General features: G+C 46.3%; 1 protein-coding gene across 3 annotated transcripts in view; it reads right to left on the bottom strand.

Moving 5' to 3' along the window:
* Positions 1 to 22,292, bottom strand: part of FAM135A (family with sequence similarity 135 member A) — a 907,387-nt gene that overhangs the window by 547,313 nt on the left and 337,782 nt on the right. For all 3 annotated transcript variants that reach the window (XM_085610912.1, XM_085610915.1, XM_085610914.1), the window contains exons 5-6: positions 20,413 to 20,552; positions 20,253 to 20,323 (exon numbers count right to left, since the gene is read on the bottom strand). In XM_085610912.1, the coding sequence (XP_085467038.1) occupies positions 20,253 to 20,323; positions 20,413 to 20,552 (211 nt within the window). The remainder of the gene's footprint in view (positions 1 to 20,252; positions 20,324 to 20,412; positions 20,553 to 22,292) is intronic.

Raw genomic sequence — 22,292 nt, 5'->3', positions numbered from 1 at the left:
GCGACTAAGAAAAGAAGCAGACGAAACCTTTTGGGGAAAACTCCTCTATGATGCCAAAACAAATAACAATGTACAATTCTGGCAAAAGATCAATACCAGGATTGGCGAGCGAAACAACGGGATTGAATCTTGCCATACAGAAGAAGCTTGGGCAAACTTTCTTGGCAAACATCTAAACGAAGACCAGGAAGGGTGGAAAGGACCACACACCCCTAAAAAGGACATAGAAGAATGGGCACTACTACACAATGACTCCTCTGCACAAAACAAAGGAATTGTGATAAACAACTTACAGATCCGTAAAAGAATCTCTAAAGGGAGACGTGAAGGTGCACCAGGTCCCAACGGCATTCCCCCTATGGTTTTCAAAGAACACCCTGAAAACTGGGCCAAGGTCCTTATACCAATATTTGATAAAATCCTGCAGACATCAACGATTCCAGAGTCTTGGAGGGGGGCTATAATCTCCCCAATTTTCAAAAAAGGTGATAGGAGCAACCCAGGAATCTATCGCCTCATAACCCTGCACGACAACGAGGCAAAATATTATGCAGGCCTTTTACTCGAGGAACTAACAGAATGGGTGGGCGACACAAAAGCAATTCCATTCAATCAAACTGTTTTTTGTAAAAGTATGGGCACGACCACAAACATACTTTCTTTATCACTTCTGATTGACCATGCACTCATCACAAAACAACCACTATTTCTGTGCTTCATCGATTATAGTTCCGCTTTCGATCATAAGAAAATGAGAATCCCCTCACTGCTACTGAACCAACTAATCCTTATGCATAGTAACACCTGGGTACAGGTCAAATTAGGTGAAGGAGACTTCCTGTCTAAAAAAATTCCCACAAGCATTGGAGTGAAACAAGGATGTGTCCTAGCACCGATGTTATTTAACCTCTTTTTGGCCGAATTATCCAACTTGCTGAACAAAAGCAACTCTCACGCGCCAAAACTGGGAGGGACACAGATGTCAAACTTACTCTATGCGGATGATCTGGTGCTAATTAGTCAGACCCCGACAGGCCTACAGCGACTATTAAACATAAAATCTCAGTATTCTATCACAAACAAACTCAAAATCAACTACGAAAAAAACAAAGTTATGTGTATTACTAAACAAACAAGGAAAATAACAAACAACTGGTTTATGGATTTTAAAAAATTGGATATTACTACCAAATACAGATACTTGGGGGTCATCATAGACGCCAAGGGAAGCTTTATACCTCAACGCGAGGAAATAAAAAAAGAGTGGTCTAATGACAGCAGTATCCCTAAGAAACCTCAAAAATAAGATCACTGGACCAACCCTCTCTCCTCTACTAATGGTGATACAGGCAAAACTGAAACCATCTATCACCTACGGCAGTGAAGCTATGAGAGGAAGGGATGCAGAGGTTTTAGATGGAACAGTAACTAAAGCAATGCGTATGATCTTCAGCTTACCAAGATATACATCACCAGCGCAAATTAGGCTTGAATTTGGTCTTACCAGGGAAGATCTGGCTCGTAAAGGAGCATATCTAAAAATCTGGTACAAAATTTCCAAGGGAGAAGAAAACACACTAAACACCCTTCTATGGAAGGAATTGCAATACAGAGAAAACTGTCCAGCAAGGCTTTTTTTGGAGGACGCATTAGAATCACTGGGGCTGCACCAACTATGGAATGTACGAGGACCAGTGGCGGGCCTCAAAAAAGTGGTAAATAACATCGTTAAAAAGGAATCACTTTTGCAGGACAAGATTCAACTGGCGGAGCGAGCGCATGGCTGGTTAACCATACAAACATACACCAGCCTTAGAGCACAAAAATACCTGCAATCCTGCTTCACCAAAAGAATAAAAGAAAAGTTTTTAAAATCTCGTTTAGGTTTACTGCCGTCAGCAAACCACATAGCGCCATGGTTACGCCCTGCCCTGCCAGCAAAGTGTCGCCTTTGTGGCAATGGTGCAGAAAATATCTTACATCTTATCACCAACTGCAAGGTCCTGCTACAAGAGCGCCGAACAATTCTAAAGCCAATCTTTAATGAAAAACGAATAAGAACTTGTAGGCAAGCTGTCTTGGCATGCTTCTCGGGCGACAATGTCCAACTGAGTTGCCGTCTTGTAAAATTCCTGGAAATTGCAGAAATCAGATTCAAAACGGAAGAACACCAAGAAAAACTGTAATCAGGTTTTACAACATACCTAAGCCTGCAAATCTCTAAGAAGGGAGTAGGCATAATCCTGAAGATAAAAGGAAAATACACAAAAGGAAACCAGCTCTACACCCGACCCCTCAGTGGGAAAACAAAACTTGGGTCATTAAGGACCACTACGGAGTAGTGAGACTACCAACCCAGCATAGAACATAATAACGTGTGGAGAACACGCCCTCGCAATACTGTCATTACGGACCGATACAACACAATCCGAACCCTGACAGTGTAATACCAACCAGGCCAAGTCTGAAAAGCGTACAGGATACGCAAGAATTGCTTTAGCTCGGCACTCTTTGTACTCCCCCAGCGCTGGAACTGATTTTAGGACTCTTAAACTTTGAATGCAGTTTTTAAACATACAGCCATCCTTATCTTATGATGGGCACTAAAGATGTATTAAGCTTTTTTTTTTAGTTTTTAAATGATCTTTTTGAATGGTTTTAATTAACTGCACAATAAAAAATATCTATCTATCTAACCGAGTGTTTTAATGGGGTATGCCTGCCAAAATCCGAGCACTGCATTTGAAGATTTCATCATAGTTCCTGGATTTGAGAATGCCTGATTAAGGTGAGGACCTCTCTGCCATTGGCTAGACGGCCCTTTCGGCTTGAGACCAAACATTCGAATTTCCATTAAAATTGAAAACATGGCTGTTTTCAGAGGAGTGTGTTTACATTTCATGTACAAATTCCGTTAATGCTGTGCCACGTTACTAAAGAAGCCAGGACATGACTGGTCAAAACCGTTGCCAATGGCTGCAGATTTAGAAAGGAGCAGTTTTCTTTTTAAAAAAAAGAACAATTTCACTACTACATAACTTGCAGATTAGCAACTCAGCTAACCTCACCCAGCTTACGCAATGGGTTGGTCTGCTGAAGCATCTTGGGGGGCCATACTCTTGACCCCATTTGCTCTAACTTTCACATTCTCGTCGATGACCCCCTGCCGGTGCCCTGGTCTGACCACTTTTTGACATATTTTTCCTGGGTGGCAGCTGGCATTCATTCCCCGGCCCGGACCAGTTGTGACCCTGCCTTTGTCAAAATTGACCCGCTCGCCTTTAGCCAGGCTCTGGCAGCTTCCAGGCTCGAGCCCGCCAATGACCTAGAAGGGGGGCCTGTAAGTTTTACCAGCTGGATTTCTAAAACAATGGATCTTTTATCCCAGTTTCCCTCCATAAGCGTTCCAGGGAATCTCCTTTAAAACCCTGGTTTTCGTCCGAACTTAAGGAATTAAAGCAGGAGTGTAAGAAATTGGAGCAAGGCTGGCATAAGGAATTTTGCCAGTTGGCGTAGCTTACGCTTAGGAAAAAATAAATATAAAATGCAACTTACCAGTATGCATCTGTTCTTGGCATGTAGAGCTTGTAGAGTTGTATACTTTAGCATAGATCGCCATCTGGTGTTGGGCTTTGTTTGTCTCGAAAAAGTCTTTGTAGTCACGGGATAGGTGACTCCTCCTTATGGTGACAGTGCACATGGGCATCGATCCCATCTTCAGATTGTTTTTCGCTATAAAGGGTGATGATGGAGTTCGTAAGAGAATAGAAAAAGATGTCCATGTTATGTATCTAAAGATAATACTGCAACAGATACAGGTATCCGGGGAGGTGGGTGGCGTATACAACTCTACATGCCAAGAACAGATGCATACTGTTAAGTAGCATTTTCCGTTCGAGGCATATGAGCTGTAGATTGTATACTTTAGCATAGACTACAAAAGCAGTTTTTCCTCCCTAGTTTTGGCAACCTGTATCCGCTGCAGTAGTTTGAAAAAGTGTTCTTAATACAGCCTGGCCCACAGTAGCTCGTTGCTTTGCTTACAAACAATAGTGTTTAGTGAAAGTATGCGGTGTAGACCAAGTTGCTGCTTTGCAAATGTCATCTAGGGGAATGTTCCCTAAGAATGCCATAGAAGCCCCTACTTTGCGTGTGTAATGAGCTCTAGGGGGAATAGTTAATGTGCGTTTAGCTTTGAGATAGCATATTTGGATGCATTTAACAATCCACCTTGCAACTCCTATTTTTGAAATGGGATTGCCTTTGTGAGGTGGGGAGAAAGCTACAAAAAATTGTTTTGTTTTTCTAAAACTTTTAGTTCTTTCGATGTAGTATAGTATCGCTCTTTTAACGTCTAGTGTGTGGAGAGCGCATTCTGCTACTGAGTCTGGTTGAGGGAAAAATACTGGAAGTTCAACCGAGTGATTAAGGTGAACGGAAGATATCACTTTAGGTAGAAATTTTGGATTAGGCCAAAGAACCACTTTACTATGGTGTATTTGTAGAAATGGTTCTTGTATGGTTAATATGTGAGTATCAAGGACCCCCGTGGAATAATTTAATTCCTGGGACAGGGTATAAACACAATGGAAGGTATAATTCCCAGGCAATGTTTAAGACTAACAGTTCAAATTGATAAAGCACAGAAATGAAAAAAAAAACAATTAATGCAATTCACAGTTTTAATAAAAAAGACGTATAAAAATCACATATAATAAAATAGCAATATGTACTAAAAATGAATTTTCCAATGATACAAATCAACATAATATGTTACAAATAGTGGCAAAATGGGAATTCTTCACGACGCGCGTTTCGGCACGGGGTGCCTTCGTCAGGAGTAGCCACAACAAATTTATATATATATAGCAGGAGGTTGATCTTTGATTTGTGTGAACTAAGGAGAACCTTGGAGAAAATTGTTCTATTTTGTAGTTCCTTGTTGGGTAGGGAATGTTTATTTATATTCAAACCAAATAGTTGGTAATCAGGTGTTCGTTTGCAAGGACATAACTTATCTTTGCATATCCCCATGCACGTCTCCCAGCTCCGCTCACATGTAATTCGCAAGTTCATCAACTAACTGCTCTCCTGCGACCAAGCGGACTTAAGAGTACCTTCTGATATAAAACGTACCTTAAGATTTTATTACTTCCACTAAAATATCTCTACAAGATAAGTTACGTCCTTGCAAACGAACACCTGATTACCAACTATTTGGTTTGAATATAAATAAACATTCCCTACCCAACAAGGAACTACAAAATAGAACAATTTTCTCCAAGGTTCTCCTTAGTTCACACAAATCAAAGATCAACCTCCTGCTATATATATATATAAATTTGTTGTGGCTACTCCTGACGAAGGCACCCCGTGCCGAAACGTGCGTCGTGAAGAATTCCCATTTTGCCACTATTTGTAACATATTATGTTGATTTGTATCATTGGAAAATTCATTTGTAGTACATATTGCTATTTTATTACATGTGATTTTAAACGTCTTTTTTATTAAAACTGTGAATTGCATTAATTGTTTGTTTTTTTCATTTCTGTGCTTTATCAATTTGAACTGTTAGTCTTAAACATTGCCTGGGAATTATACCTTCCATTGTCTTGTATAGTTAATGCCTGGAGTTCACTAACTCTCCTAAGTAATGTGATAGCTACGAGGAAGGCTACTTTACAAGTAAGGAACTGTAACTCGCATTTGTGCAGAGGTTCAAATGGTGGACCCACGAGTCTGGTGAGGACTATATTGAGATCCAACACAGGAGAAGGTGGAACTCTAGGTGGAATTATTCTTTTAAGTCCTTCCATGAACGCTTTGATAGCGAGTACTCGAAACAACGAGAAATGTTTGTCTGTTTTGGAGGTAAGCCGCAATTGCAGCAAGATGTAGTGGTATAGATGTATATGCTAGTTTAAATTTTTGTAGATGCAAAAGATAACAGATAATATTATGGATTGAAGCATCTAGCATATCGATTTTGTTATTTGTACAATACATGACTAATCGCTTCCACTTTGCTGCATAGCATGCTCTAGTAGTAGGACGTCTAGCCTCTTTAATGATGTTGATGCAGTCTGGCGGGAGATTAAGGTAGCCAAACTCTAAGACTTCAGGAGCCAGATCGCAAGATTGAGTGGATTGCGATCTGGGTGCCTTATCTCACCATGGTTCTGAGTGAGGAACTTGGTGGAGAGGTGGATCTTTTGATGAGGCACTACTGAAAGTTCCAACAGGGTTGTGAACCATGGCTGGCGTGTCCATGTTGGAGCAACTAGGATCATTGTGAGGGAGTGTTGTTTGAGCTTCCGAACCAGTAACGGAATGAGGGGGAGAGGCGGAAAAGCATATGTAAATCTGCGTGACCAGTTCATCCATAGCGCATTGCCTTTGGACAATGGGTGTGGATATCTGGAGACGAAACTTGGGCATTTTGGTGTGTGGCGAACAGATCTATGTCTGGATGACCCCACATGTGATAGAATGGAAGAACTTGAGGATGAAGTTCCCATTCATTGATCTGCTATGTTTGACGACTGAGCAGATCCGCAAACTGATTGTGTACTCCTGGTAGATGTTCTGCGAGGAGGTAAATGTTTTGAGGAATAGCCCATCTCCATATGCTTTGCGCTGGTTGTGAGAGCTGAATAGAGTGTGTCCCCCTCTGCTTTTGTATGCAATGCATTGCTGTCATGTTGTATGTACGTATCAAGACAGTTTTGCCTACTAGCAAGAGTTGAAAAGACTTTAGTGCTAGAAAGATTGCCAGTAACTCTGGGTGATTTATTTGGAGTTGTTTTTGTTGATGGGTCCATATACCCTGAACGATTTTGTTTTGGAGATGAGCTCCCCAGCCGGTGAGCGATGCATCTGTGATTAGCACCATTTGTGGAACCGGATCGAGGAGCGGCCGCCCTTTGGATAGGTTTTGTGTGTTCCACCACTGCAGAGAACGATGCGTGTGGCTGTCAACCAACACCAGATCTGTTAACTGACCGTGAGCTTGGTTCCACAGATGTGCTAAACATTCTTGTAAGGGACGTGTCCGAAGACTTGCATATGGAACGATGAGGATGCAAGAGGCCATCATCGCTATCAGCTGCATGAACACTCAAGCTGGGACGGAGTGTTGAGTTTGAAATCTTGATATGAGAACTTGCATGCTGGCTATCCTGACTGGATTGGGGTATGCAAGGGCTTTTGAGCTATCTATTGTGGCACCTAGATACTGAAGTAGGTGGGACGGTTGAAGATGTGGGAGGTTTATTGAGAATCCTAAGTCGTGAAGCAGCTGGATTGTTTTGTGTGTATTGTGCACACAGTGTGTGTGTGACTTGGCTTTTATGAGCCAGTCTCCGCAATGAGCTGCGACTACCGCGAGACATTTTGTAAAGACTCGGGGTGCAATAGTTACTCCAAATGGGAGGACTTTGAATTGATAGTGCTGACCGTCCACTACAAACCGTAGATACTTTCTGTGAGCGGGGTGAATGGGAATATGAAAGTAGGTGTCCTTGAGATCTAGAGTAGCAAGGAAATCGCCTTGTTGGAGCAGTGGAAGAACTTGTTGGAGTGACCATGTGGAAGTGGTCCGAATGTATGTAGAGATTTAACGGTCAGCGGTCTAGTATTGGCCTGAGAGTACCGTCCTTTGGAACTCTAAAGGGAGTAAACCCCTGTTCCTTGATGAAGTAAGGGAACCGGTTCTATTGCGGGTTTTTGTAATAAAGAGAGAACCTCTTGTTTTAACAGTGTCAGATGTTCTGTGGTCATTGGACATTGTTTGGGGGGTATGAATGGTGGAGTTGAAGTGAGTTTCAGGCAGTAACCAGAATGGATAATTTGTCTTACCAACTTGTCTGTGGTGATGGAATTCCAGACAGGTAGGAGCTGTGACAGTCTTTACCCCACTGGAGTGGAATGTTCAGGGGGAAGTGGAGGGCAGTCACTGTTTCGTAGTAGGAGAGGTGCGGGTGTTATTACCACGGCCTCTACCTTTGTTGTTGTTCCCTCTATAACCCCCTCTGAAATGTCCTCTGTTAGGGGACGTTTGAGTAGTGTTTTTGTTGGAGGATGAGGTGTTGTACGTTCTACTAGTTTTAGAGGCGTCCCTATAAAAGGAGCGACAAAAAGAACCTCTAGTGGTTGTTGTCTGTAGGGCTCCTATGGACTTAGCAGTTTGAGTCCTTTTTAATTTTTTCCAAAGATGCGTCTACAGTGGGCCCAAATAAGTGTTCTTGATCAAAGGGTTGATTAAGAATAGTAGACTGCACGTCCTGTTTATACCCAGATATGCGTAGCTGTGCATGTCTGCGTAGTAGAACGCTTGTGTTAACCGCACGAGACGCTGTGTCGGCAGCATCAAGAGCACACTTTATAGAAGTGTTTGTAATTAACTTTCCCTCTTGTATGAGGTCGTTAGCCTTAGACTTATACTGATCGGAAATATGTTGTATAAGCTTTTCAAGCTCATCGTAATGAACCCTATCACACCTGGCCAGTAAAGCTTGGGTATTGGCGCCAGTGATTCACTGCTTGTGACACAATTTGCTTACCAGATGCGTCCAGTAATTTAGATTCTTTATCTTGAGGTGGGGCCTCTCCTGATGTTCGGGAATTTGCTTGTTTACGTGCATTCAAGACAACCAAGGAATCTAGAGGGAGCTGTGCTTTAATATAAGCTGGATCGTTGGGAGCTGGTTTATATTTTTTTCAATCCTGGGATTGAGAACTCTAGCCCTGACAGGGTCTTTAAAAACGTCAGGTGCATGCTTGATCATACCATTTAACATAGGTAGAATGCTTGTTGATGTTTGTGACTGTGTGAAAGTCTCTAATAAAAAAATCTTCCTCCAGTGGGTCTCAGTGTAATTCTTCCCCATGATATTGTGCAGCCCTATTTATGAGCTGCGCAAAACCTATGTTGACATCGGGGGGGGGGGGGGGGGGGAGGGATGGCCTAGATGGGTAGGAGTCTGGCTCGGCGACATATGGGACATCTGGAGGATTATCATATTCCTCCCAAGGGTCAGGTGGGGGGAGAGTAGAGTCATCATCATTATCCTCTTGTGGGTTTTTATTCCCTCCCCCATTCCTACTCCCAAGGTGATCATCATCATCATCTTGTAGTGTAGGTGAATATGGAAGTATTGGAGAGTGTGCTGGAGAAAGTGGTGTAGTAGGAATATTTATAGGAGAGAAAGGTCTGGCTGGCGAAGTTCCCATGTCTCTTTTCTTTGATGGTACCTTAGGGTCCTCTGTGGAGTCCAAAGCTCTTTTTAGATGGAGTTGTCTTGATATGACCAGTTTTAGGGTCAATGTGAAGGGTTTTTTGTTTAGGATCCACTGGATCTGGTTGAAATAGGTCTTTTAATCCAGTATCCTTCTTCGGCACCGAGGATTTTGGTTGTTTTGGTTTAGACTCCGAAGCTTTAAGAGCGGTCTTGGTGGCCTTGTGCTTTGGAGGAGTTGTGGAGTTCGAGGACTTTTTCGGCTCCGAGGATTTACTGTCTTCTTTCGGTTCCAAAGATTTATGGTCCTTCTTCGGCTCCGAAGATTTAGGGTCTGATTTCGGCTCTGAGGCTTCATCCTGATGGTGTTTCAGTGCCGAATGTTTAGATTTTGGTACCGAGGATGGTATTTCGGTACAGATGCATGGCTGGCTCTGTCCCAAGTCGCCTTGAGACTTGTCTTTGGATTTCAGAGACGGGTCTGAGGGCGGGGCGTCTGAAGGATTATCACGGTGTCGACCTGAGCCGGGTGGCGAAGGTGTTACCAGAGCCTTATGTTTTTGGGAAGGGGTAGGGGTTTCAATGTCAGTACTCACAATCCATTGACCCGGAGTAACCGTCTGATATTCGGCCTCTGATTCGTCGGCTTCGGAGACACTGATGTCTTCATTGTCCGGTTCTTGTTCCTCTGGAACATCAGGGCCAGCATTGAAGATGTCGTCCGGCACCGAGGTAGTGGATCGAGACATTACGTTACATCAAGCCAGGCGATCACGTATGGTTTTCTTCGATTGGAAGGAAGCCCAGGCTGGGCAATCTTTGTCCTCGTGTTCTGGAGAGAGGCAACGGTTACAGACCTCGTGGAGATCAGTGTGTGGCAATTTAGCACCACACAGTGGGTATTTTTTTAATGGCGTTCTTTCCATTAGCTGTAGGGCCTGATGGCGCAGATAGGCCCAACGGCCCGAGTCGACGACCGGAATCCAAGGTGTTGAGGGATTTGTTGAATGCGCGTCTAGGAGCGCGATCGAGAAACAATACCGTGAAACGGTGAAGAATTGCATGTCAAAGGGGAATCGAATATGACACCGACCCGGAGCGCAGCAGTTTACATCCGAACCCGATGGCGGAAAAAAACAATCTGAAGATGGAGTCGATGTCCATGCGCATTATCACCATAAGGAGGAGTCACCTATCGCGAGACTACAAAGACTTCTTCGACAAAAACAAAGTGGAAACATCCGAGCCCAACACCAGATGGCGATCTATGCTAAAGTATACAATCTACAGCTCATATGCCACGAACACTTTATTACACCGCCATAGCCCATGCAAAAAGCCTCTACTACACGTCCCGCATTGACCTAGCCAGGAATAATACTAAAGAAATTTTCTCTATTGTTCAGAGTTTTCTGGCTCCTAAAGCTGAACGGAATACGCTCCCATCTTCGAAGGCCTGGTGCGAAAAACTCTCCAGTTTTTTTTAATCGATATAATCTGTGCTGTACAGGCGTCTTAATTCCTACAGCATGGACACGGCTGTGCCCTTGCTCCCCGGGGCTTCGCCCGCTTCTTCCCCCTATTCTCGGACTGCCTTTGAACCCATCGACCTGCCCAGCTCTCTTAGAATCCTTAAGTCCTTGAAATCAGGCTCTCTGTCTGATCCCTGCGCAGCCAGACTGCTGGCAGCAGTAGCGGAGACAGTTAACCCGGAAGTTAACAGACTCATTAATATGTACTTTCAGGAGACTCTTGTTCCAGCAGTCTGGAAACAGGCTAACATGTTACCATTACTAAAAAAAAAAAAAAACTGGACCCTTTGAGCCCAGTGAGCTATTGTCCCATTTCCCTTCTGCCAAGTGCAAAAAAAGTTTGCGAAAAAGTGGTATATAAACAGCTCACTGAGTTGATCGAAAGCTCAGGCCTACTACACCCGGCCCGATAGCACCGAGTCAGCTCTAGTGGAGGTTTCCAAGGTCATTCGGGATTGTTTGGATGCTGGCTGGAGGGCTGTGCTGAATTTGCTCGACCTCTCGGCGGCATTCGACGCCGTTTCCCACTCTATGCTGCTTGCCCAACTTGCTCCAATTGGCATATCAGTTACTGCCTGGGGATAGCTCAAATCGTTTCTAGAGGGCTCAAATCGTTTCTGAAGGGTCCGATGCAACAGGTATGGCTCCCCAGTCAGATTCTTTACCACAGATGGTTCTACAGGGGTCCACAGGGGTCCTCTTTGAGCCCCCTCCTTTTTAACATCTATGTTACTCCGTTGGTTCAACTGGTGGAGGATCTGGGGGCCAAAATTATTGTTTACGGTGACGCTCCTGTTCACGTGGGGGGAAAAATGAGTGTTCTACCTCAACCGCAAAAAATTGCCTGACCACAGTTTTTCGTTGGCTGGCCAAACTTAAATGCAACAAAGAGAAATCTGAACTCCTCCTTCATGGAAACTTCCCCCATCAGTTTAGAGAAACACTTTGGCCGCCTGATTTCTCTATGCCAACCTCAACAGGGCAACCCGCAAAGATTCTGGGGGTCTGGTTTGAGGAGAATATTTTGTTCTCTATACAGATCAAGAAGCTAGCCGGCAACTGCTTCGGGTTACTCAAAACCCTCAGGAAATGTCTTCCACTTCTTCCCAGGGCTGCTAAAGAAACGGTCACCTGAGCCCTAATTTTATCACTAATCGATTCCGCAAATTTTCTGTATGTTGGCCTCCCAGGATACCTGCTTAATAAAGTACAGCTAGTCCAGAATATGGCGACCAGGCTTCTCTTTAACATTAGAAGCAGCATGAGACAACATCTGCACTCTCTTCACTAGCTGCCCGTAGCTGAACAAGTTAAGTTCAAAGCTCTGGTCATAGCACATAGTGCCCTGCATGTAGCAGGTCCAATATACTTGCGGAAGAGCTTTACCCTTTATACTCCTTCTAAACAACTGCGCTCTGCCTCTCAGCTCTTGGCTCATGTTCTCCGTTACCAACTGGAAATGATGGGGGGCAGTTCTCTTGCCTCTAAGGCTGCCCTGGCTTGAGACTCACTGCCTCTTGCTCTTAGTAGCATTCAGGATCCCATCCTTTTCACAAAACCAATTGAAAACATTCCTATTTATCTAATTGGTTCCCCCTCACCTCTCAAGGTTCGCGCCGGGACACTGCTCGGAGTACCTGAGCGTTACAAATATAAATAACATAACATGATCAAGAAGGAAAAATCGATTGATCTGCTCTTCTCCCGCTGCCGAGCCCCAGAGAAGAAGTGCAGCAGATCCATGTAGACGCACACTGTGTCCATGAAAGTTGGTGCCTTTGATGTTGCCTCAATCTCGCATTTTAAGAATGTGCCATTCAGGCAGACACAAGGAAGGCAGACACTGCTAAATCAGATATTTTTGACAGGCTTAGGGCGCAAAAGCCTCTCACCAGGAAACCAGATGGCAGCTGTGCTCTGCCCCCTGGAACACCCCTCCTCCTGTTACTAGCAGAGCATTCTAAATCTCGATAGAAGGATGAATAGATGCACGGATGAGTGAAAGGATTGATACATGGGTAAAAGGTTAGCTGTGTAGTAGGTGAATAGACAGATGCATGAACAGGAAAAATAACAGGTAAATGGTTGGGTAATCAGAAGAAAGGTTGAAAAGAATGGCTAAATGGAAGAAAGAGTAAAATGATGAAAGGATGGATGGGTAAACAGATGAATGGCTGGCAAAAAATTGGACGGGAGAACGAATGGATGGATAGGTGAAAGGATATATTGAAGAATTAAATGGATAATGCATGGATGATGAATGCTCAAAAAATGTTTGAATGGAAGGGTGGATGGAAGTCTAATAGGATGGGGAAATAGACAGAAGAGTGAAGTGAACTGGTTAAGAAGAAGGTCAGGCTTGCTCACTTGGTGGCCACGAAGAATGGACCAAAGTGGATGCATTTTAGTTTTTCTGGGTACTGCCATGGGTGAAAGTAAAGCCGGATTTAATTTTCAAACACAATCCTTTCCTTCGTCTCTTTTATTGCTTCCCTCTAAATTTTCTTTCTTGAGTGTAGGAAGTAAACCAAATTGTTTCTGCAAGGAATAGTTGCTGAATGCGGTCAGTAAAAACTGCAATATAGTCGATGAATGACTGCTCATATATGAATTATTTGGCAATATTCATCAAAAATATATATTTTTTAAACAAATTGAGATGAAGCACTTGGACACTTTGAATTATTCTCTTTTTAATTTTTGTAAGCATTACCGTAGTCCTACACTTTATGAACTGATATCACTCACGAAGAAGGAAAGTACATTAGAGAAGGCCACGATATACAGCACACATATTGAAAAATCTGCCGGTTCATGACCGCAGCGCGCAGAGCCCGGAGAGGGGCAAAGTTCCGCCTTTTAAAGACGTTCTGGGGTGCGATATGTGTGCAAATAGTGTAGTTGAATAAGGCGGAACTTGGCTGAAGTTGTGATGGTCTGGGAGCCAGTCCTCCTCCTCCAGGGGCCCACCCAACCCTCCCAGCGGGTCCTGAGTGGATCAAGCGTTGTCGGGCTATTGTTAACCAAGGTTCGGTCTGTTCAGGACATCCCACCCATCCCCAGGTTTCCCATCATGACTTGAGCTTCTAGTAGGCTGAACTCGGGGATTGTTGTGCCCATTGAAATGTGTGTGCTGAGGCCGTGTCGCAGCTGCAGGTACCTGTAGAATTGCGAGGTATGAAGGGTGTGTTGTTTCTTTAAGTCCTGGAACAAGTGACATCACTTCTCCCAGCCATCTTCCCTGCCAGAGAGGTGTGTGTTGGCTTAGTTTTTTCTCCCAATGTGTGGCCATGCTATCAGAACCGCCCTGGTAATCACTGGCATTTTCATGGATCTGAGTGAATTCTAGATTCATGAGCTGTGTTTTGTAGGCTGGATCAGACCAGTCCCCAGTAAACCAATCGTGGAGAACCAAAAGCCGGGTGGCTATGTAGTAGAGGTGAAGATCAGTCAGGCCATACCACCATCAAAGGGTGGGATTCGGCACCGGGCAAGGGCGATATGTGGTCTTGCCCCCCCCCCCCCCCCCCAAACATCTGGTGGCCACACCATCTATTTCCTTATACCAGCTGCGCAGGAAGTGAAGGGAGGTGTTCTGGATAACGTAGAGGAAGCGTGGGAGGACGATCATTTTAAACAAGGCTACTCTCCCCAATGGGTTGAGCGGTAGGGCTTGCCAGCATCTAAAATCATCTTAGGGTGTTTTTTAACCAGCGGGGTAACATTTAGCACCCATTCCAGTACAGGGAGCAAGGCAATCCAGATCCCCAGGTATTTGAAGGATTGCCGCCTAATGGGGATAGACACATGCCAGTCAAAGCATTCCCTCGAGGGGTGAAGGTGCACTAGGGTCGATTTTGCCAGGTTAAGCCAGAGGCCTGAGACCTTCTCGAGGGTACAGAGAGCCTGCAGACATCTAGGGCCGGAGGTAGCTGGGTCCGCCAGGTAAAGTAGGACATCGTCTGCATATAGGGCGATTTTGTCAATGTGGTGGCTGTCCCAGGTCCAGCCCTAAATTAGGTCATCTGACCGAATAAGGCATGCCAGGGGCTCCAGTGCCAAAGCAAATAGAAGAGGAGAGCGGGGACAGTCCTGTCTCGTGCTTCTTTGAATGGGGAACACTTACGACAAGGCTCCGTTGGAGAGCACCCTGGCTTTAGGGTTAGAGTAGAGGACACAAACGAGGCGTCGGAATCGCGGGCCCAGGCCCATCATCCTCGAAACCTCCTCCAAGTAGAACCAGTCAACTGTGTCGAGGGCTTTTTCAAAACCAACAAGGAGGAGGGTAAGGAGTAAGACACTGACGGTGAGCCAGGGCCAGGTGGAGGCGCCTTAGACAGTGCCTTGTACTGCGTCCTGGCATGAAGCCACATTGGTCTGGGTGGACTAATCTACTCAGGAGGGGGCACAAACGCTGGGCCAGCATCATGGCATATATCTTCATTTCAGTGTTGATTAGGGAGATGGGGTGGTAGTACGCGCAAGACAGTGATGGTGGTTGGGGTTTGGGGATCAATACAATGGTCGTCACGTCCATCTTGGAGGGGGGTGGGGGGACAGGGTGGGGGAGGGTGTACACCCGGTCACGTCAACCTGTCGGTATAATTCCACAAGCTGGGGAACTAGTAGATATCTGTACGCCGCATAATACTCCTGCGGGAAAACCGTACGGCCCCAGCCTTTTCCCCACTTTCAGCGAGGAGATGGTGTTGTGTACCTCTTCAGGTGTGAAGGGAAGATTTAAGTCTGCCGCCTCAGAGTCCTCGAGGCAGGGAGGCCGAATTTTCGCTTGGTTAATTATGTCGTGGAGAGATGCGTCGGGTCGGGCTTGTGAACGGAGTATGACCCGGCATAGTAATCTGCAAATGTTTGTGCGATTGCAGATGATGTGCATTTGATGGACTGGAGGGGTCACGGATTTCAGGGATTATCCGGTTAGCCAGGGGATATGAGACCAGGCTATGTAGCAGTTTTCCATTCTTGTCACCCCAACCATATACTTGGGCAACAGAGGAGCGCCACAACATCTTGGCTGATTATAGGGAGATATGCTTGATCTCCTCAAGTACAGCTGCAAGCTGCCTGTCATGCAGATCGTTTGGGTGCTCATCTGGGGCTGTTTCGAGTCGTACTGCTTGCGCCTCGAGAAGGGTTAGACTGTTGTTTTGAGCCAGGCGTCACGCCCGGACTTGACCTCCAGCCACTCCCCGGATGGTGGCTTTACTGGCCTCCCAAAGGGTGCTCAGGAAGGGGATCAAACCCAAATTGGTGAGCAAGTATTGGCGCAGCTCTTTCCCTATCATTCTTGACCTCTTTATCTTGCAAGAACCAGGCATTTAGTCGCCATATTGGGCGGGGTGTATGAGGGGTTTCACCTAAATGCAGGAGCAGGGCTGAGAAGTCCGAGATTTCCCGGGGGAGAACGGCAATGCTTGCTACTCTGACACTCAGAGGCAGGCATGAGGATCATGTTGATTCGTGAGTGTGTGTGGTTCACCGCTGAGGTATGAGTGTTTCGGGAGCATCGGGGTTTCCAGATTCTCCAGACATTGCATAAGCCCAGGGCCTCTACCCAGTCAGCCATTTTCTCGCATTCGCCATCCTTGTGGGAGTGGGTGCACCAGTCGTGTCTAACAGTGGTTTCATGACTATATTAAAGTCTCCCCCTATCACCGTCTGTCCCGCGGGTAGCGCAGTAACAATGTCAGCTAAGTGGCGCAAGGAGGAGATGAGCGTTGCTGGGGGTATGTATGTCCAAATCAAAATAAGGGTGTTCCCTTCCAGCGACCAAGATAGGGTGACAGATTGGCCCTGTGGGTCTGTGGTAAAGCGGTTAGGCGTGAAAGGAAGGCCTCATCGTAGTAGGATTGCAACCTCCTGTGACCCTCACTCGGATCCAGAGTGCCACACCATAGCAAAGCCGTATCTCCCAAGGAAGGGGCACTGAGTTGCCAGGAGGTGGGATTCCTGAAGGAGAAGTATGTCGGGCGTGTTTTTGGGCATACTTAAGGACCGCTGTCCGTTTTATGCGGTCTAGCAGTCCATTCACATTCCAGGGCAAGATTTGCCCCTGAGAGATAGTCGCGTCATACTGGTGTGTGGAGTGGATGGGACATGGGGCGTGGAATCCTCACGTGACTGATGCATTTTCCGTGAGGGCGCATTTGCGTGCTTCGCCCTGCGAGGTGTGTGATCATAGTGTTTACATGAGGAGCAAGTTTCAGAATGCTGCAAACATTGAAAAAGAGGAAGAAACATTGGTGAGTCCCAACGTGAAACTTGACATAGGGGAACGATCCTAACCCCCCACCCTACCCTCCCCAACCCTATACTTCTGGAACTGAAGCATTTGTCGCCCTGTAACAGAAACCAAAACTGGTTAGACTGAACTAGAATGTTTAGCTGAGAACTACGTGGTGGACCCCTCCACTATAACGAATGTATTGTTAGCATTGGCAGGTGATTCTAGGAGCCGTGGCTCCCAGAGAAATGTTCTCATGACTCTGCTCGTGGAAACCTCTCAGTTGTATCTCACCCAGGCAGTGTCGGCATTTCAAATCGCAGGGCTTCTGGAGAGGTCCGAGTCTGTGAGAGTCGGGTCCAAGGTCCGGTAGAGACTCCGAGCGGGGGACAAATTGTCTGCAGATCTGTCTCGGAGTCGGGGGAGAGCCTGCCAGGCTGGTGGTGGCACCAGGCCTCTGGGTCATCACGTTGGCTGATTCAGAAGTCTCCTTGTGTGCTTTACCACCTCTACGTGACTGTGTGTGCCTCCTACGCAGCTTAGGAGACAGAGGACCGGTTGTCTGTAGTTTGGAGGATCAAGGCAAGGATGCGGAATGGACCATGAGCGGTCGTTCTTCGGTTTTTCAGGTCCAGGCTGATTGCAGAGACTCAAATACAAAAAAATATGTTTTATTTTGGAACACAACTCGGGCTGGAAAGAAAAGTCTGTATTGGTTGCGGAGTTTCTGTTTGACCTCTATGTAGGAGCGCCTTTGGGCCTGGACTTCCCTAGTGTAGTCTACTAAGATTATTATAGCGTGGTTGGGAAATTTCAGCGTGCCCTGGGCTCGGGCCGCATTTAGAAAAGCGTCTCTGTCCCGAAACATCAGGATTCTGGCAATGATGGGGTGGTGTGGGGCACCGGGAGGTGGTTTGGGCACCAGAGATCGATGGACCCGCTCGATAGCGAACCATGTTGACAGTGCGTCTTTGGGCCCGCTCTGGGAATCCCACCAAGCGCAGGATATTGCGTCACGACCCATTCACAGCGTCTTCGGCCATTCTGTGCAATTCCTTAGTTTGGGTATATAACTGGGTTACTTGCTATTGCAATTGACGGATATAGTCTTCGGCTGGGGAGATGCGGGATTCCGCTTCTGAGACGTCGCGTAGGTCTTGGTGAATAAGGCCCATATCCACCTGGACCTCTCCGATTTTGCTTTCCACTGAGGCCTGGGATGTGCTGATAGCTTGCAGGATTACAGCGAGGTCTGCCCCGGGGAGGGGTGAGCCCCCAGTCGCCCCCTCAATTGGACCTGTTTCAATTGTGGTGTATTGGTCCATTTTGGTCTGAGTCTGGGTGGTGGTTGCTCTGGGGGGCCGATCGCTCCCCATCGTGATTGGCAGGTGATGTCTGGGTCTGACCGTTTGGTAGTGTACCAGAGTGCAAGATGTGAGCGGGGTTCAGAGGAAAGCCACAATCCCTCTCCAGTGGGTGATGTGAAGCAGGATAGGGTCCGGCCACTTGGTCGCTATCAACCACTGCAGGTGCCTCACCCCTGGGGCTTAGGGGCGCGAATGGCGGCAGTAATGGTAGGTAGCAGTGGTCAGATAGAGGAGTTGGAATGTGGGGGAGCCAAAATCGCGGGCCAGGCGCCCTCCGATTACAAGCAGGTGGCAGTCGGAGTCCCTAGGACAAGTTCCAAGGAACAGCAGGGTCCGCCATGTGGAGTGAAGGTCAGGAGAAGTCCCTCAGGAGTGCAGGTGCAGCAAGGCTACAGGGGTGTTATGCAGTCTCTCCACCCCGAGCCCACCGCCTTGTCAGCCTGGGTGAGCTCCACTTCAGGCCTGCTTCGTGTACGTTCGGAACCAGCAGCATCCACCGTGGCCCGGTCTGCGCGGTTCCTTCAATGTGAGGGGCTTGTTGCCTGCGGGGAGCAGTCGCAGCGCTGTTTCTTAGGGCGTCTGCTGTATCCCTGGCCGACAGCCCTAGGCGGGCACCTCTTTGGGAGTCCTCAGGCCTCAGGGCGGGTCGGAGTTGCAGATGTGTATCTAAGCGAAGAACAGAGAGGGACCCTCGCCACTCGTGCCCGGCTTCGCAGAGGGAGTCTCCTAGGCCTCACCTCCCAGCAGGCCTCACCGTCAGTGGGGCGTCAGTGTTGGTAGCGGAACTGGCAGAGTTGCACCATTTGTTTTGACCCCAGTCCGTGGGGGGAAGTGGGCGCCGGGGGAGCATGGGACCAGGTGGGCAGGGTGGCCCGTCTACGGTTCAGGAATTCCCCCAGAGTTTGTGAAGCAGGGCCTGAGGGGCATGGATGACTCTCAGCCTATGCCCGGGGACCCGCGGCTGCTCCGGCTCCAGCAGTCAGGCTCGTGCAGGCAACCTCTTTGTGGCCTGGGGCTCGGACCGCCTCACTCCCAACGGCAGCCCCGCGTGGGTTGGGAAGGCCGCGGCACAGAGTCCAGGTGATTGGGTCAGGCCCCCGCCGGGTCCGGGCTCGCCCGGTCGCTCAGAAGGAGCAGCAAAGGCGTCCGGAAGCCGGGCTCGGAGAGTCCCCATCCGCAGGCCACGCAGGCTCCGACACAGGGAACAGCAGGCGACATCCAGAGCTCTCGCGATCAGGCTGTTATGGGTTTCAGGTCTCCACAGGGGTTAATATGTTGGGCCCCAAGAACCCGCCAGCTTCGGCATTGGTTGTGCACCATGCTCCGCCGCAGGTCCTTGGCAAGATGAAGAGCAGGAGGGCTGATGTGTCTTGGCCACGGGCCGCTGACAAGGCCCCGGCACCGAGAAGCTCCGGGCAACAAGGATGGGCGCTACAGAGAGTTCAGGCACTTCAGGTTAGTTGCGCCGCTTTCGCTGTTTATGTGTAGCCTCTGGAGAGTAAATATACCTGCTGTGGAATACAGAGCGGATGACCAAGGGGTCCGGAGCACTCTTAGAGTGCGACTGCCATCTTGACGCTCCTTACCACGCCCCTCATAACTCATATGTTTATGAACATAAACTCACTCATATGACAGCAAAGAGATACAAGAAAATGCACATCTTGAAATAGAACTCTTTAAATAACAAAAAAGAAGCCGCTAAAGGTTTCAGAGCATTACAACGTAAAATATAAAGATGATCACAAAATATATGAAAATCGAGTTTGAAAACTGTGAACATGGCAGTGATATTGCATATGCTTTTTGGGAATAAACAGTTTATTGTTTGTGTGTCTGCAAATGTTTAGAACCACTGATACTTCAAGTACTTACGAATAATCCGTGTCTGTGAAATGCAGGTCTAAAGTGAGCTGGAAATTCATTTCGTTCAGTGATTCCTCAATCTGTAAATCAATTGTAATCTATCATTATACAAACATCATATGGCTCATTACCAGTCAGTTTGATCTCAAAAGCAGATACATAATCATACCTTTTTTTCATCCAGTAACATTTTCACCTTAAAGATCAGCACATCATTGACAGCAACCTCCTCATTCTTGTAAAGAATTTGAAAGATTTTACTGCAGATTAAAGTGTCGTGGACTGAAGCTGGAAAGGCCAAATCAAACCCTAAAAAAGAAACAGGCTGATGAAAACACAAGCAAACTGGCCTCACATTTTTCATACTAAAATACTTTTTGTTATTTGAAAAGTTTTGTTTGTGAAGAGGATGCTCACAGTCTCAGAGAGAAACAAACATGCTTTGGCCAATGGTGTCTCACCCATTCATTTAATTTTCTTAATAAGTAAGTCGCACACGGGTAGGAAGTAAACCTCAGGAAATCTGCTACATTTTTAAACGGACAGTACCAGAATTTTCCATCAAAGCTATTCTGCACTTATATTAAAAGCAGCATATACTTACAGCTCTCGTAATTAATTTATAATTTAAATAAGGCCGTGACAGCACTTCTCATCGCTGCTACTGAACTTTCAGTGGGACAATGCAGCACTTCTGTAAAGGGAATTGATGCTTTTAATGGGACGGCCCTAGCACATTTAAGTACGATATCAAACACGAGGGTGCAGAGGCAACATAATAAATATCACCAATTAGGTATCTGCTTTTATCAGAGCGGGACTGGGAACCCAAAGCAGCCCTGGCAATTTACTCAGACCAGTCCCCTGGGAAGCACTGCCTGGCCCCCGGAGGAGGCAAACGCTTGCTTGCTACTTTTGTTACTAGGGGTTGATACAGCAGGACCGCTGCATAACCGGCCCCCACCCTTCCAGCCTCCGAGGAAACTCCTGATGCCCGGTACCGCCAGTCCGGCCCAGCTTTTAAGTAATCAACTACAAGGCCAAGTGACTAATGCTCTGGTTATTACTTGTTACAAAATAATGAGAAGAGTTGGATGTCTTATTCCATGATAAAAATGGTAATTTATTGATTAAACATGTTCATTTCATCACAAAGCAGCCAGTGCATTTCATTAATTTCTTTTAATTTCAAAGCCTTTTTATTGAATTTTAAAGGGGTACGCATGTATAAAATCATACATAAAATCCTGCATAAAATCATATACAGAGAACACAGGTACAAACAAAATCAATCTAAGGGTTAAAAGAAGGTAGGGAGAGGGAGTTGAGAGTACAGAGTCAGGTTTGTGGTACAATCTGTCATAGTACAAGGGTTATGTGGGGAGCTACTACTGTATAACTCACTCATTGACCCAGTGCGTTACTAACAGAGGTAGAGTCATCGGTAATTCTAATGAGAATATTTTGGTGATAGGCAGTACAGGTTTGGTGTTCAAAAGATCTATATAGTATATGTGCATTATACCAGGTTTTAATCCCTTGTGTGGATTGAGAGTGTTATCTGGTGTGCAGAGACTCAGAAGTGTTGTGATTAACCAAGCACCAAATAGTGACAATTGTGGAGGGGCAGTGAGGTGAGCCATAACAATGATAGTAGTGTAGAATTGGTTATGGATGATCATTGGTAGATTTTAGTAGCAAGAGAGGTCTTTACATGGGTAGTTGGCCAAGGTATCCCAAATGGGTTAAGAGGGAGCCTTCCATGGTGAGTATTGGAGGGAGATATTGTCTGCGCCTCTAATGTGTGAAACCCAGTTGATTCAGGAGTTAAAGGAAGCTTTGTGTGTCCAGATGCTGGACCAGTCTGAGCCTCTTATGGGCTTAGAAGAGTGGTTTTCCCAAAAATCTGTAATATCTTTGTTTAACTGTAATGTTTTTGGGCGCAGAAGTTTATACAGGCAGTATACTTGATGGCCAGAGTTGTTAAGTTTCAATTTAAGATCCGGCAGGGATGGTGTGTTTTTATGGCTTTTAGATTTCAAAATGGCA

The sequence above is a fragment of the Triturus cristatus genome, chromosome 6 (genome assembly GCF_964204655.1).
Source record: "Triturus cristatus chromosome 6, aTriCri1.1, whole genome shotgun sequence".
NCBI classification, from domain to species: Eukaryota; Metazoa; Chordata; class Amphibia; order Caudata; family Salamandridae; genus Triturus; species Triturus cristatus.
Note: the sequence above shows the minus strand (reverse complement) of the source record. Positions and strands in the feature narration are given on the sequence as shown.